The sequence below is a fragment of the Centruroides vittatus genome, unplaced genomic scaffold (assembly GCF_030686945.1).
Source record: "Centruroides vittatus isolate TY-2023 unplaced genomic scaffold, ASM3068694v2 contig_1620, whole genome shotgun sequence".
Taxonomy (NCBI): Eukaryota; Metazoa; Arthropoda; class Arachnida; order Scorpiones; family Buthidae; genus Centruroides; species Centruroides vittatus.
This window is the reverse complement of record NW_027120986.1, coordinates 33,535-51,002: the sequence shown is the minus strand read 5'-3', so window position 1 is coordinate 51,002 and position 17,468 is coordinate 33,535. Positions and strand designations below refer to the sequence as shown.

Here is a 17,468-nt window from a genome sequence, read left to right as displayed (position 1 = left end):
ATGTAAAAACTCCATAATGGATGCTTTGAATGCTGAAAGTTTATCCTCTCATGACAGCACAGAGAGTCCATTGTCAGCAATCAACAATCATGCGTTTGTTGCAAAGGCAACATGAACATGGATCAAGAGTAAATGCATGAATATGCTGTGTCAGGATAACACTGTAGCATCTTGTCCTACAAGAACTTGCTGCTAGTTCTTCCAAACTGAAAGTAAAGTGAAAAGCAGACAGGTGTAAAAGTGCAGAAACTGTACAACACCATCTATACAACATGGTTTAAAATCCTACAGTCCATGTTAAAAGCTATACTGATGAGTAAAATGTGCAGAAAGCAGCTTATCTGGGTTAAACAGCATGCTTAGAACAATAAGCAACTAACCATGAAACTAATTTTCAGATTTGAAAATTGGAACAACCAAAAATTTGCTATTTTACATATTTGCTTATGGTCCCAAATAGGAAATGTTGAATGTAATAGGAATAATCTACTATTAAAAATCTACAAAATTTAGAGTTAGCTCTTTATGGTTCTATACTCACAATATATTAAGTGATTCATTTTTAAATTTTGTTTTATTTGTTTTTTTAAATTTTAAATTACTTTCTTGAAAAATATTTGAATAATTTTTTAAACACTCCTTCCATATTGATCCAAAATTATTCAATTCTGTATATTAAAATTGAAAAATTATACACAGGTATAAATACACAGGTATTTCAATAGAATCAACAGATATTAATATTGTGTGAATATTGGAAAAAGTCAATTCAACACCTAATTTAATAATATTTTTAAGCTCCTTAAGCAGTTAAAAAGTATTATTATTTAAACCAGTGATTCTCAACCACTGCGCCGCAGCACTTTAGTGTGTCGCGAAATTTTTGAAGCGTGCCGTCACTGCGAATATCCATACATAAGCGACGTCAGACAAATAGTCTAATCGGTTCTACCTTCCTAGAGCACGTTTGGCAATTGTAACCAGTGTTACCGGTAACTGCCAGTAGTTACCAAGGCGTTTAGAAAACGTGACCTAAATAACCAACTGCATTTAAAAATCACTGTTATGACGTCACCGGTTGTCCTGCGGTACTTACCGAAGTAACCGTGTGTGCCGCCAAATTTTTAAATTATTAAAAGTGTACCGTGACGAAAAAAGGTTGAGAATCACTGATTTACACTACTCACGACAGGAACTAATAATAATGTCTGAATTAAATTGTTCATATTTTATTCATACATATTTAATTTTCATTAATAAATTTACATAATCTACTTATTTTATTTGATTTTTGGTTACCCTCAATAAGTACCAGTAGATGTTTCTAATTTAAAACGTTATCCTAAATAGCTTCTTAGTTAACATGCAATAAATATAAACATGTTTATCTCAAATGCATCAGATATACAGTATATGCACCTTCAAATGTTGAATTTTGCATTTCTATTTTATAAAATTGATTATTAATTTTTTTTTCTTCTATTATGGTAGTTAAAATAGATTAAAACAATATCATCATCATCATCATTTACAACAGCAATAGTTACTTGTAGATTTTCCACACTACATATTATGATTCAGTCAAAATACTGTATTAATTCAAATTGTATCATCATTCTTTTTCATTTACTAATCATTATTAAATTATCATTTATTCATTACTTTTATAAATAAAATTTTTCTATTTGTATTTTAAACACTGACATTAAAATATAAAATTAGAAATGTAAGATTTTTTAATTTTTTATTCCTGTTTTCAATTAATTTTCATATTATCACTATTGTTTGTGTAAGCACTTTTTTCTAAAAATATCAATAAGATGTTATTGAATACAACCATTTAAATCAAGCATAATCACTAATAAAAGAAAACAATGAACAGAAAATAAAACTCAAAATAATATTGCATTGTAATACTATAATGATTGTACAATTAATTTTTCACTATAAATCTAATATAGGGTTTTTGAGTCTAAGCAACTTGTCTATTTTCCCAGGTTCAAGATATATTTTCAAAATCTGGGAATTCCCAGGACTATACAATGCCAATTACATAAAGATAATAAATATAATTAAATAATAATCCTCTTATTGCATGATGAAGTGCTTTTCAATAGTCACTGGGCTTGGCTTTACATTCCATCTTGAAGATGAATGTAAAGCCTTCATTGTGCAAAAGCATGTCATCATGCAATACAGATAAAGACAATAAAAAGGCAAGGTTTTAGATTAGAAGAAAAAATATATATTTATTACATTTCATTGCACCTTATTGCCACTTTAATATATTTGTGCAATAAGAAGATTACAGGTTTAAATTAAAATAAAAAGTGTTATAAATTTTATTTTGAAGTAGTGCATACAAACTAAAAATTTAAGCATAAAGCAAAAGTTTATTAAAATATGTAAAAATTAGCATATATCAAATGCAAACAAACTTTTATTTAAATAAACTACCTGACAAGAAGGAAAATTATGTAAGTGAATTAACTTGAGGAAGGACAAATACAATAAATATATCAATTTCCTCTGGCTTTTTTTAAAACTCTTTATTTTGTGGGTATTAAGTGTGATTTTTTCCATATAGGCCTACACCGTGGATTTGGCTAGATACACTAAGGGGCAGTCAAGTGGTGAGGGACAAGGCCCAAAGTGTTCGTTCAAACACTTGTGAAAACTTTTGGAATCACAACCCAAGACTAGAAGCCAAGTCCCCTGATCAGCAAGTTGACATCTTTACTACCTCAATCAACATCTGTCCAAACAAAATTTGATAGAGTGCACACAGATGTGAACCGTCATCTCACAATCTTCAGTCAAATACTTATCTGAGTTCTCTCCAACTACTTTTGACTATTTCACTGACTGTTTAAAGTGATGTTAATCATATGATGACATTGCTTTAACTTTCTTTTAAATATAAATTTAGTGTATAAAATAACACACAAATTCATGTTTATTACAATAATTAGTTTCATTAGTTCATAATAAAACTTTAATCATTGTCTATGATAATTGTATCATACTCATTTTACTTAAAGAGGATAATTACAAAGGATAATTAATCTGACACTTTTCTGTTTTAGATCTGTAAATTCAATTCTGTTTTTCCAAAGATTTGAGACAAGAAAACTTATTTTCTAGGAATTTACAGGTCAAACTCTTAATATATTTCAATTTTTGGAGTATAATCTGAGGCTTATATAGGTTGTTTTTACATTAGAAAAGAGAGAGATTGAGGATTATGCAAAAGTGCAACTTATATATCAGGGGTGGGCAAGCAAGAGTTCAGTGGGAGCCGAAATGTAGGTTTAGCAAAATGCATGGGAGCCGCAGTTCTGTACTGTCGTGGTAAATAGTATGGTAAAGCGCACGATTTTATTATATGATATAAATATAATATAAAACAAATATTGAATTTTTTTAATAAACATATTTTCACAAAATTATAAAAATAAAATTGTAAAAATAACAATAAAAAATAGAAATTAACACTTTCAGCAAGAGCTGCATGTAACTTAAAAAGAGCCGCACGTGGCTCTCGGAGCCGCATTTGCCCATGTCTGTTATATATGAAAAATTTCTTGTCAATTACAAATCACACTGCAGGTGGCATCATCATCTAAACTGGTGATTTCATTATTATTGAATAATCACATACTGATATGTTTTCTAATATTGAAGTTGAAAAAGTAAATACTACTTGATATTGTTATTGATGTTCAATATTACTCACATTGGAAATTATTGCAAATTTCATTTGTTTGTAATTTAAATTTTGATTCTGGTAATAACAGTTAAACAATTTCTAACTGATTTCCTTGGATTCCCACCCATTTAACATTCAGAAACTGAAATTATGCTTTTGACTGGCTAACAAATTTAAATTGTATGCAATTTCAAACTTGAATTTGAAAATTAATCCTTCTCAAAATTTTAAAATTTCTTTTAAAATGTAAATGTTTTTAAATTAAAATTTTTAATTTTTATTATTTTTTTTTAATGTAATGCTTTTAAATGATAATTTTAACTACAGGTAACCCCTGTATAATACGGCACTTCTATAGCACGGATTCACTCTAACACAGTTCAAGAACTGAGAACATTCCCCGTATAACACAGGTTCAGTCTAACATGGTTCGGGAATTAGGTAAAACACTCGTACAGTACAACATGGATGGGCAACCTACGGCCCGCATTCATATATTTTGCGGCCCGCGACGCATAAAATGTGAATAAATATATCAATTTCTCAGCTTAAGGAAGTATGCAACAAAATTCAAACGTCAAAAAAATTACAACTTATGTATGTGAATAGTTTTTCCCGCAGTGAATTTAGTAAAAATTAAAACAAGAAACTGGCTAACAGACACATCGAAACTAACTTAAAACTAGCAGTGACGAATATTTAACCAAATATTTCCAATATATTACATTTACATCAGTTCCAGAAGCTAAATTAAGTATACCTATGCTAATTTATAATTATATAAGAATAAATAAATCTGATTTACCAACATTTTTTTTCTCTTTCTCTTGTATGCAGCCCGCATCAGTTCAAAAGTCTTAAAATGCGGCCTTACATAGAAAAAGGTTGTCCATCTCCTGCAGTATAACATGAAATGTAATAAAAACTGTTACCAGTTGATGATGCTCATGCTGGGATCATCATATAGAGATGAATAATCCTCTGGTAAAATATTTACTTAAATAATAAATAAGTATTTTACCCATGAAAAAAATCTACTATATAAAGTTGAAAAACCAGATTCTATCACTGTATCCCAAAAATGGCCACTAGGGGCACCCATGGCTACTATTTAAATTAATTTAAATTAACAATATAAATTATTTTATATTTATTTTATATTTTTACAGTATAATATTCAGTATATTATTATTTTTATTTGTAATTTTGTATGCCCGATGCCTGCCTGCATCCAGCCTTTCGACTTGTGAATAATAAATCCAATTTAAAGAAGGATTTAACAGCATATTTTTTAATTTTTGGAACCTAACCCCCCCTTTTCGCACTAGTTCTTTGTTTCGTATAACACGGCAATTTTTTGGAACGTAACTCCCGTGTTAGACAGGGGTTACCTGTATAATTTTTAATAAACATTTGTATTTTTAATATTGAGTATTTATCAGAGTTGGTGCAGCTAATGTAAAAGTGCAGCTTAATCTGTCAATCAGTTTTCAATGACGACTTATTTTTAACCACTAGAGCTTATACTCCAAAAATTACAGTAATAATTGATTGTGTTATATTAATTTGTAATATAGCTGTTCTAGCAGTTTCTACCAAACTGAATTTGCTAGAGTAGAAAGCATCTGCTCACAATATACAGAATGATGAAGATCATATTCTTGTTGGGTTAGGTACCAAATTTATTTTTTACTATCTGCTTCTATCCAATTTTCTTCAATTTACTATATTTTCAAATGACTAAATGGGGCTATGATCCTGAAGAATTAAAAATAATGAAAGTGCAGTATTAGTCTTATCAACTCCTAATGATATAATATATGAATTACATTTTTCATGATTGGGATTTAATTTATTTCTTTCAAACATCTTATAGATGATCAAAGGGAATTCTTCATCTGAAAGGAGATTCCAGTAGCAAATCTTAGAAGATTTTTAATTCGTGTAATGGGATAAATAATATATAAAAGCCTTATTGCTTTAATAATCACAAACTATATAAACTCAAACATTATTTTAAAGGAATAATGAAGCTCTTGTTAGCATAAAAAAATCATGCAGAGATAATAACCCATATTGCCTCATCTATCAGGTCAGTCCATAAGTTCGTGCGTATTTTTATCTACAAAAAAAGCAGCAAAAGATTTTAATTAAATTTTATTTCAATCTATAATGTATTCACCATTATTTTGTACAATTTTTTGCCATCTCGATGGTAGCTTTTTAATCCCGTCTTCGTAAAATGATTTCGGTTTTGAATCAAAATATTCAGAAATAGCCTTTTTTACAGTGCAGACTAGTGCAGAGAGAGCATTGTCGTCGAAGTCGACGGATCTTCCCGTACGAGCCTTATCCTCCACACTAAAATCGTTGTTTCTAAATCTTTCAAACCACTTCTGCGCAGTCCTTGAACTAATTACGATTTGATTATGTACAGTATTTATTTTTTTGGCTGCATTTGTAGCATTCTCACCAAATAAAAAGTATAAAACGTGTCTTTTATATTCATCGGTTACTTCCATTTTAACGAAAATAAACAACTGAAATGTTCACAATTCTGAACAGTATTATATGAATGAGATCCAATTTAACACTTTGGTGTAAAAATTATCACATTAGACTGACATTTTTAACAGCAAAACAAGATTTTTCTCAAGGTCATAAAAATGCCCACAGACTTATGGACTGACCTGATAGATCCATTCCTATTTCATCTTTATTGCTATCACCTGCCAATGATATTCATTAACCAACAACACTACATATATGTATGTTCATATGTATATCAACTATTTACTATTAATGTACTGTACATTGATGTTTAGTATTTAATTGGTATGTATGTATGTATATAAAACAGATATTTGAATAGCAGATATTTTAGTTTAGAAATCTGATTACAATTATATTTCAATATCAAAATAGAAGTTATATATTTATATTTAGAAAGGAAAATTTTTAATTAATAAATTAAGTCTAAAGAATTGTCATAAGGTATAAATATATACACAATGGTTTTTTCTTCCGCTGAGAATAATAAATTTTAAAAATTTTTAACATTTAATCTTATAAAAAGAAATTATTTTTAAAACAAAAGCTGTAAGAAATGATTACAACAAAGATAAATTATTAAAAGTATAATTCATCACAAAGAAACTCTTGGGTAAATACTAGTTATGCTACTTTTGTAGTGAAACTTCCAATGCAAGAAACATCTAAAGTGTAGTAGTTACAAACAAATAATAAATTTCATACTAAATAAAAAGCTAAAAAATATAATAATAATTATTCACTATCAAATCAACAATATTTTTTCAATTAAAATTTATTAATTTTTTTATACTTTAGTTTCTACCTTAATAAGAGAGAAATAAAGTATTTTTTTTCTATTAAAAACCAATTCCAACTAAGTATTTATTAACACTAACCACTAATGTACAGTACATAGTAGTAGTGATATAAATTGTAGAGAATGCTCAAGATTTTCTGTTCTATCAAGTATAAAATATAAATAGTGTATTAGCTTGATAAACACTATATTTAATAAAAAGCAATTAAGCATTATTCATGAAAAAGTATAAATCTTATTCTTAAAATTATCGTTACTCTTTTAAAATTAAAAAAAAATTTGTGAAAGTATTTTGTTTACAATAATTATGACCTAAAATAAGTATTTAGTATAAATTTTTATTTATTTATTTATTTTTATGTATAAACATATTCTCATACAAAAAGTAAACTATAAATCAAAACATTTAGATATATACAGATTTTATATATACAGTAGATTTTTGATTAATATAAATAAATATGTTTATTGAACATTTAAATAAAAAAAAATTACTAATTTTCATTTCTCTTTTTAATTTAATTTTTTTAAAGCAAAATCATGCCAGTTTTCATAAAAAATTATATCAATGGCAGATGAATTATCTTTGCTGTTTGATACACCTTATCGAAGTTTGTCACTTTCCTTCTAAACGAGTTATTCTTTTGTAAGTTTTATCTGCGGTTCTTTTTCTATCATTTTTTCTTGACGAGCTGCTTCAATACTAATATGTAAATCATGATTTCTTCATCAGTTAACACTTCATTTTCTAGAATGTTGTTCTCCATAGCCAATGTCTCTTTTCTCCAAATCTCTGAACTCTAACAATTGTTTCAAATTGTTAAGCAGACTGATGATGTCATGGTTTGTCTACCTTCAGCACATGGCTCTTTCTCCAGATAACAGTTAATTTTTCAACATCAGGATACAGTTTTCTCCATAACCTCACAAACTTTGAGAATGGCATTTCTTCAAAAGCAGATGCCAACATATAAACACATCCTTAACATTAATTTTCTTAAGGGTTTTAGCAAGTTTCTTTTCTTCACTGGCAGCCATCTTAGAAATGTCTGAAAAAGTTTTCTTCTGTAATACCTTTTCAGACTATCTTTTTTTGATCCCTAGGTTGTACCAACAACATAATGTCAGGTGGTAAAAACACCATCTTGATGTCATCAGAAAATAGGTCAATGATATGCTAGGAATCTTGTCAAGGAAAAGAACAGCCTTTAGAATTTCAAATGTACCATAGCTTTTGGAACAAATTCAGTTGAAAACCATTCTTTAAATAAAAAAGAATTCATCTAAGCTGACCTCTTGGTTTTGTAATAAACTAGTAAAATATTAAAGTAAACATTTTCAAATGCTCCTGGTTTGGCTAACTTTCCTACAATGGAAAGGGCAGTCTCCAGCAGCATTTGAACAAAATACCACTTAAAACCTGTATAAAATGTTTCTTGTTATTCTATTGACATTTTCAACAAAAGAAGCTTAAAATTAAAGCCTGTTTCATCCAAACTGTAACTTGTTCAGGCATAATATTTTCCTTTTACATAACATTAAAAATTTTTGAAAAAATCCACTTGCAGAATCCAGATCTGTTGACAATTTCTCATCACAAACATTTAGATAACAAAAATTCTGTGACACTTTTGCAATCACAAAAACCATTATTTACTGGCTAAAAATTCTCTTGTATTGTTGACTTTCTTGTATAAATGCACTGCCTTTTCCTTCAAAATCAGCCCACTAAGAGATTTTCCTCTTTGTTATTCTTATCCATAATGCATCATCAACTTAATTTTTTAGCTTCTTCATAGTGTAAATAAAATCAGATGATGTTCTCATGCCTGACAACACTTTCTGATTCTATTTACTAACTGAAGTCTTGGAGATTTCTGGTTTCTCTGCTAATCATCCACTTTACTATTTAGACACCCAGTTTGTAATACATTCATTTTATATGTTCTCCAATATTAATACATTTCAATGCTTTTAGTTTTGTTTCAATACTTAACAAATTCCAATTCTGCTGTTCAAGACTATAACTTCAAATAAACAATTTAAAAACAAAAATATGTACACATGAAATGATTATAATCCAAATAACATAGACAGCAAAGACTGACTGAAGTAAAGAAGTATTGTTACAGTGCATTGTATTCATTCCCAAAATTGACACTAGAAATCCGATTCATGGAAAAAATATCAATAAAAATATGACCAATTACTGGATAAGAGGGATTTTACTGCATGCACATGGATAGACAGACAGATACATACAATATGCACACTAAGATTCAAGTTTTCAAATCTAAGATAACAGTTAAACTTCATAATAAAAATACTGAAATAATTTTCATTAAACTCCTGAAATACAAAATATTATATAACAAAGATAGAAAAACTTATCATCTGACAAAACATTATTATATAATAATAATAAATGTATTAATTGCAAAAAAATGCAAAGATACAATACCACATGATGGTTATTAAATATTTATTCAAGGCTACAAGGTGAAGAAATAGTTTGTCCTATTAATATATCACTCAGCAATTGATCAGCATTCAAAGGAAAAATAACTACACAAAGATTTAAATTCAACATACAAATTATAATTATATAAATAATTTACAAAATATCAAAACGAACTCTTTTACATATTCAGTAATGCTTAAATATTCAATCATTCGTAAGTTATAACTTCAAGAAGGAAGTAATGAAAGAACAGGTAAAAATTTCATTAATACCTGTTATTAATTTCGTAAAAATTTACAAAGGAAATGCTTATTTGTCTTTTATTTCAAATTTTGTTCTTTCTTGTGCTTGTAAACCTCAAATTCCATTGTGAAATTTAAACATGAAAAATATTTAAATGTTGAATGTTGTACTGCAAGTAGCAATGTTCTCTTCTAATTTCAAACATTCATTAACCCAATGGTGATGATTTTATATCACCGAAAGTACTCGCATTACAAAAAAAATTTTAGCATCATTTGACAGTGTATGCATCTAGTACAGTGATACCTTGGTTTTTGTCAATAATTCGTCTGAAAACAATCGGCGAAATCTGAAACTGAGGCAATTATTTCCAAATGAATCAATGTAAATCCAATTAATTCATTCTAGACACTCCAAAATATATACCACAACACATTTTATAGAGAATAAATAGTGTGTTTAATACTAAAAAAATAAGAAATTAATACAAAATGAATATAAAAAACTAACGTAAAGAATATATGAACATTTAGCATAGCATTTAACATGGCTTTCAATGGGCTGCTGGCTCTGGAAACTTTCTTTTGTCCTAAAAGGAAAGAAAAGCAATGGAATTGTTCAGCTAGACGTGTGAGATAATGCTCACACAATGAGAAACAATGCCACACCGAGCAGGAAAATGTGTGCATTGCCCTATGTTTTTGCAAAATTAGCAGGTAGTCACATGGGCACGCCAACGAAATCTGAGACAAACTTTTCGCAAAAAAAAAATCGACTAAAACCAAACTAAAACCGACAATAACTCAAGTCAACGAAAACCAAGATATTACTATATTTTTAAAATTTAAATAAATATTTTTAAAAAATTCTAAATTTTCAGGATATATATTTCAATTTTTTACAATTTAATTTTTTTTTAGATTTGATTTTTTTTTTAGATTGATCCTTTAAAGGAAAAATTGAATTTTTTCCTTAAAATTATTCTGGAATTTTCTCTAATAAGTTCAATTTATATATATAAATATATATATGGAATAACATTATACTTTATACAATATATATTAGAGTAATATAATTTTCAATAAAATCCAAATTTATATGAAAAATATAGAAATAATTTGGCTTTTATTTTTTCTACATTATTTGATGGTATAAGGATTTATAAGGACATTTTTATTTATGTAATATTGTTTAAACATTGTGTTTGTGTGTATAAAGGTTCCATTCAAAGATTAAGAAATGATTGGTTATCTTTAATAAATATTCATTGATTAAAAAATTTTAAATGAGATAAATTCAGTCAAAATATAATTGAATATTTTTTATTATTTCGTATTTATCAAGTAAATGTGAATAACCGATTTTTCCCATTGAATAATTAATTCAATAGGAAGATGATTATTCAATTTACACGTATCACGTATTTTATAAATACGATTTGTAATTTACAACGATGGAGATAATTGGTCGATTTTATAAAAGCCTCCAAATTCGACCAATCACCGTCTCGTTTATCAATGAATTACAACTTAAGGTAATGGTCGATTAGAATATAGGTTTATACATAGAATATTCTAGGCCTAAATAGCATATTGTACTTTATTTACGTATTTAATAGAATCTTCGACGTAATTAATTGAATCGGTCAATGTTAAAAAACGTACCTTTATCGGTGATATTAAAGAAAACGTTGTTTACTTTTCGATCCGACAAATATCTTTACTTCTACTCTTTCCTAAACCTACACGGACTTTCACGCGTCTTCGTTCATGTGGAGTTTTCTGATTAGTCGGCTATATCCGCCGATCCTATTGGCTAATTGATGAGGTGACGTATACAGATATTTCAATCTACGGATATATGACAGATGCTACTGTTATTACTGATTTTCGCCGTTCGTACAGGAACGATTGCCGTTCGATTTTCGGGCTCGTAGCTTGATATATTTATAGCGGACGAGTTGGGATTTTATATATAAAATAAGCTTTATGTTTTGTTTGAAACAATAACTATTGTTTTAATAAATACATCCCTATAGTAACTTATTACCCAAAATGTTAACGGGTAATACTTCAGCGTAACATTTTAATATATATAGCCTATATATTTTTTAAACGTTTTATTAAAATAAATTTAGATAAGAATTCTTGATACTTTTTATGAAATTATTTTCAATCGAGATATTTTAATTTCCTTTTTCCTGTTAAATACATAGGCTAATATTTCTCCGATTTGGCTTCCGGAGTAAGCCGAAAAATGGCGATAACGGAAAAATAAATAATAGATTTAAAGGGTGAAATCTCTCGCTTAAGGTTTCATAAATAAACATATAATATGTATAAATAGGCGATATTGATTTGTAACAAAAGTAAAACTTTATTGGTTTCACTTGATCCCTGTTCAGAATCAAATTATAAAATACTGTACTACAATTTTTTTTTTTTTTTTGGTAACGTTATCAAAAACATTTTATTTATTATTTAAAAAATAAAATTCTCCAATATTTCATATAGCTTTTAAAGAGAATTTAAAATATTTTCCTTGAATTTTCGCTAGCGAGAACAAATGGCATTATAGGCTACCTAGAATAATGTTTAGTCATTCTTGAATTTTATCTAGAATAACAGTCTTTTTCTCTAAAATTTTGAATATAATAACAATAATAAATATTTCTAGAACAACGAATAAATGTTTTTAGAATTTTATCTGGAATAATAATAATAATTTTTTCTAAAATATTATTATGGATCAAAACAAAGATATTATACACAGTATACTGCAATTAAAAAATAAATAAAAATTAATTGCTGACTTCCGATTAACACTGATACTTTAATATTTTATCAACACAACCGAAGCCTGCTTTGTAAACTCCATTGTAAAAATTGTTGTTGCGGATACTTAATACGTAAACTCATATAGTTTATAAAATAAATTAAATCAAAATTACTAAAAAAAAGTTATATTTATAAACAGTATACAAAGGATGTTTTAAGCATACATTTTCCAGTATAAGTCATGATGATAATCGAAAGTCTAAAATGTGTAATCAAGTATTTTGAAATTTGGCCTATATAGGTCTAATTTATATATGTACAGTATTTAACCTATATAGAATTTCTGTAAAACAAAGAAAAATTAAGATTTCGGATATATTTTTGCATTATGAATGCAATTTAATCCAATAGAAAATTTGAAAATTTTATATGTAATAAAATAGCAAACATGGCTTTAGGATAACTTATATTTTCTTTAGTTTATCATCATAAATATCGGTAAAGCAGTTCTCTTTTTGAAGAAATATTCGTGGGTGGTTTCGGGCATCATGCCATACCATATACTGTAGTCGACACAAAGAAACAAACTTGTTTTAAAACTGTATTTTCCATTTCTCTTCATCATTAAATGTTATTTCAAAAAGTAGATAGTAGTGGTGAAGGCGGCAACACATCTATATCTCAATTGATGATGAAATGACGACGATGATTAAAAGTTATTTACATTTCATATTTAATGAATATAAATATATATAAATTTCCATCAAATAAAACTACACTTCATTGTTTTATAGATTTCTGTCAGTTTTACCGAAGTTCAAAGTTTTGACGTACTAATTACATATATCTCATTATCTAACCAAATATTTTCTTACTCAATTACTTTCACTCATTTCTTACTCAAAACATTTAAATACTTTCACAGCGTAATTTATCTTAAGATTTAGAATATATATATTTTTTTTTTTTTATACATTTAAAATTAAAACAAAGTTATTTTATTTGAGTCTGTATAACAATATTTCAAAAATTAAAAATTCAGAATACATATATTTCTAATTTTATAGTTAAAAATAAAGTAATTTAATTACACTTTATAAAATATCTTTCCTATTTGCGTAAGTAGTAGAATTGTGAGTAAACTCGACTCTTTAAACGGTAACTCGATCCTCGCAAAGTAGTAGATCTATATATAGGTCCATATATTTTTTAATTATGTGTAGTACGATATAAGTTACCAAAAAAAAAAAAAACAGTAAATAAATAAATAAAGTCAGTTTCCATCACAATTATCAAATTAATTTACGATATGTTGTAATTCAATGCCGACAACCGAGTTACTCGTAGAATCTATTAAATTATTAAAAATAGTTTTTAATTTTTTAATTATTTACTGATATTTTCATCGAAAACTTACATGTGTAGTCCATGCAAAAAAAAAAAAAAAAAACCAAATTCCTTAATATTCTCAGTTACATTTGCTCCTGAGATTTACCTTTATCGTCATCACGTAACGAAAATAGTGAATTGCTCAAGAGATTTGAGGTCATAACTACCGAAAATATCTGGCAATAGACTTTAAAAAAAAAAAAAAAAACTATATTTTTCCTCAAAACTGAAATGATGGAATCTGTTAATATTCTCTTTATAAAATTTCTAAAAACACTAATCGCCATGAAAAAATGATTAAATTACCGTTTATTAGAAAATTGGGACGCGTTTAAATGATATGGATCATTTTATAATACAGTAGCTATAAAGGGTAGAGGGACTCTCGAGAGAACGAGCTCTAATACTTCCGGTACTGTTAAAAATATACCGTATCTGTTAAAAATGCTAAAATTATGTCCCTAGTTGGGATCCTTCATACGCTAGTTGCATTACCGCTTGAGTTACTTTTGGATGCTAAAATCACATCCCAAAATAGTTTTTGCATTAAAGTTTGAACCAATCATCATTATTAATTCATTTAATATTTTAAAAAAACCATTTGCTATAAGCCAACATAATTTTTCTAAAGATCCAAAAGCACGAAGTGGTTCAATCTCCAACAAAGTGATGCAAAGCGCACAAAGTGCGCTTTTGCATCACTTTGTTAGTAAATAAATCAATTGTTTATAAATAAATAAAAGAGTTATAATGTAACAAGAGTAGAAAATGATATTTAATAAAAATTAAATTAAAATTATCTTTTTTAATCATTTTGCCGCTCAGTTCGCTAAACATGCGACATATATTTGCGCTACTCCTACACGTAATACGCAAGTTAAAATTATAATTTAATGATTACAATAAGTCCCATTTAGATGAATGAATAAAATATGTATTTTTATACTTCTAAATATCCACTTCAAAATAACAAGTACCACGAAAAGAATATCATATTTTCCATAGAACAATAAGGTCTTGAAAAAATAATACCGCCGAACTAAAGATCAACTTACAGGTATATTTTTACTATACTTAATTATTATAAAATTAACTTTTTTTCGTTACTTAAGTTTAAAAAAATACGTTAAAGTTCATTTTTTATTTCATACGTCTATAAATTTAACTTTTTCGATATCTATACTTTTACAGACGCGTTTTATAATTGGCTAATTTAAATGTCGCGCGTGCAAATTCAAATTTTTGAATTTTTAAAAATAAATGAACACACAACTTTTTTTTTTTTTAAATTCCTACCTTTCTCTCCTCCTTCTCAAAATATATTTTACGAATAATAATAATTATATCGATCACCTGTTTTAATTCGCATAACTTTTTGCCATCTCAACATAAAATAACGGAAATGAAAACTTGGCGATGAAACGGAGTCAAACCACGTTAGGGTATCTATATTAAGTCAACTTACGCGCACTCTCGTGGTCGAAATTGTAATCAGTAATATCATCAAAAATCGTCTGTTCGAATTTTAAAAATTTTCCATTATATTCACTTCAAAAAATAAAAAGAAAATATTTTTAAGATTGCGCGTTATATAAATTTAAAACGCAAAAATATTAATATCTATTCAGATAATTTAAATAACGTCCCGAAAAGAAATAATAATAATAATATAATAAAACAGAATATATCAATTTCCGCTTTTTTGGGGCTATTTTTATAAAATTTAAATAATATATTAATTTTCCAAATTATTTTTAACCTTAAAAATTATATATTACATCATAACTAGTTACTCTCCAAAAAAGATCTGGCAAGTTATAACTATACAGAGGTTTCGATTATAGATCATACGTCATCCATTTTTTTTAAATAAATAAAATTCATCCGTAACACAAACATTTAAAGAAATAAAACGAAATCGTTTTCTTTTCGTTTTTATTATAGTTATTAAAACAAAAATATGGTGAAGGTAAGTAACATGCGAGTTCAGGAAGTCTGTTCATCATCTTCGGCGATGACGTCAAACCTGACGTCATACATGTATCTGGTAGCTATTGAGGTAATTCAAACGAAGCAATGTGTCCAGAAGAGGATGGAGAATGTGAAGCTATTGATAACGTCTTTATAGTCAAAGAACACGCTTCCTTATCCCCGTGAATTATGACCTTTATCTGGTGTTTAGGTAAAACACCATTTGTGTTTTTATACACAGCAAAACACCAGAAACAAAACTTTAAATAAAAAAAAAAGGTTTATTTAGAAAAATACGGATGATTTTTATTATAAAACGGAAATTTTCTAAGTTTATTTTATACCATTTGATGGTTTTACAGAGGCATTTAAAGAGGGTAATTTGTTTTGACATAAACAAGACTGTTAACGCGTGTAACTTAAAACAACGTGCGCTGTTGATAAAAGAGACAATTGTCATGTAAACTCGTTAAAGAATGATAAAAGACAAACAAGTTAAACAGGAGGAGGAATAAAAAAAAAATTACTATTGTCACATTGCTTGGCAGCTTAGTAAAAGTTTTAATGTGTACTGTACAATGTGTCATTGTTTTGGCAAACTGTTTGGATTCTAAATAAACAAAACAGATTTATCTTTATTTGCCGGATAATTTATCTATCTTTTTTATTTAATTTATTCACAATTTTTCCTATTAAATTTGTTTATAAAGCTAAAAACATTAATGCTTTTCATCTAGCCATTTTCCACATTTTTGCAAGAAGAATCAATCCTAAAGACCCTGAAAGGAAACATGCACACCTGAAATAGATAAATGAGTTATATATATGTTGCCATAAATGTAAAAGAATAATCTAATATTAAATTATAACATAATAAAAAAAAATTATAATTAGACTCACCAGAGAAGCATCCTTGTAGACTTTGAATGTAAAAAGACATTGTAGCAAGTGACTAAAATATCTGGATGGCTATGGAAAGCTGTTAAGATATCCTTGGCACTGGGAATGATATTTTTTAAAAAAAAAGACACAAAAATATATATATTTTAAAATAATAATAATTGACCTTTAATCTTACAACTAATATATATCAGAATGTTCATTGAATGCAACACATCATTTTGTTAAGGGGATGTTTACTATAAATAAAGCGTGAATAAACAAATTTTAAAGTTTCCTAATGGAAATATTATCATTTAAAAACGTTTATAATAATAATAATAATAATAATAATATCATAAACAATATTTTTGGAATGATTAAACAGTATTTTGTGTACAAAAATGATGAAACTATTCATAAAAATTATTATTTTAAACAGTTCAGTTTTAAATTAATGCAAACTTAAGATTTATTAAAGGTGATAAAACATAATCTTGAATTAAATTTCAGTTCAAGAGCAAAAAATTAAAGTATAAAAATAGATAAAAACTGAAATCCAAACTGGCATCCTCTAAGCTTGGACCCAAGTATGATAATCATATTTATAGAACTATAATTTCTTTCAATAGATATATATATCGTATTAACGCTTAAAAATTCGTGAACAGACAACCATAAATCATATCA

At 27.2% G+C, this 17,468-nt stretch overlaps 2 protein-coding genes across 9 annotated transcripts in view; both read right to left on the bottom strand.

Annotated features, from left to right (window-relative positions):
- The window catches only part of LOC136968813 (calcium-transporting ATPase sarcoplasmic/endoplasmic reticulum type-like), a 67,663-nt gene extending 52,256 nt beyond the window's left edge, over positions 1–15,407 (bottom strand). For 3 of the 7 annotated variants that reach the window (XR_010879703.1, XM_067262848.1, XM_067262851.1), the window contains exon 1: positions 11,427–11,625. The gene's annotated coding sequence lies outside the window, so the exon portion shown is untranslated. Of the gene's footprint in view, positions 1–11,426; positions 11,627–15,224 lie in introns of those variants that run through there. The other 4 variants (XM_067262853.1, XM_067262854.1, XM_067262850.1 and 1 more) reach the window with 3 other exon arrangements.
- Positions 15,408–16,168: 761 nt separating this feature from the next.
- Positions 16,169–17,468, bottom strand: part of LOC136968829 (pre-piRNA 3'-exonuclease trimmer-like) — a 33,613-nt gene continuing 32,313 nt past the window's right edge. For both annotated transcript variants that reach the window (XM_067262878.1, XM_067262877.1), the window contains 2 exons: positions 16,800–16,898; positions 16,169–16,698 (listed from right to left, as the gene is read on the bottom strand). In XM_067262878.1, coding sequence (XP_067118979.1) covers positions 16,629–16,698; positions 16,800–16,898 — 169 coding nt within the window. In that variant the 3' untranslated portion in view covers positions 16,169–16,628. The remainder of the gene's footprint in view (positions 16,699–16,799; positions 16,899–17,468) is intronic.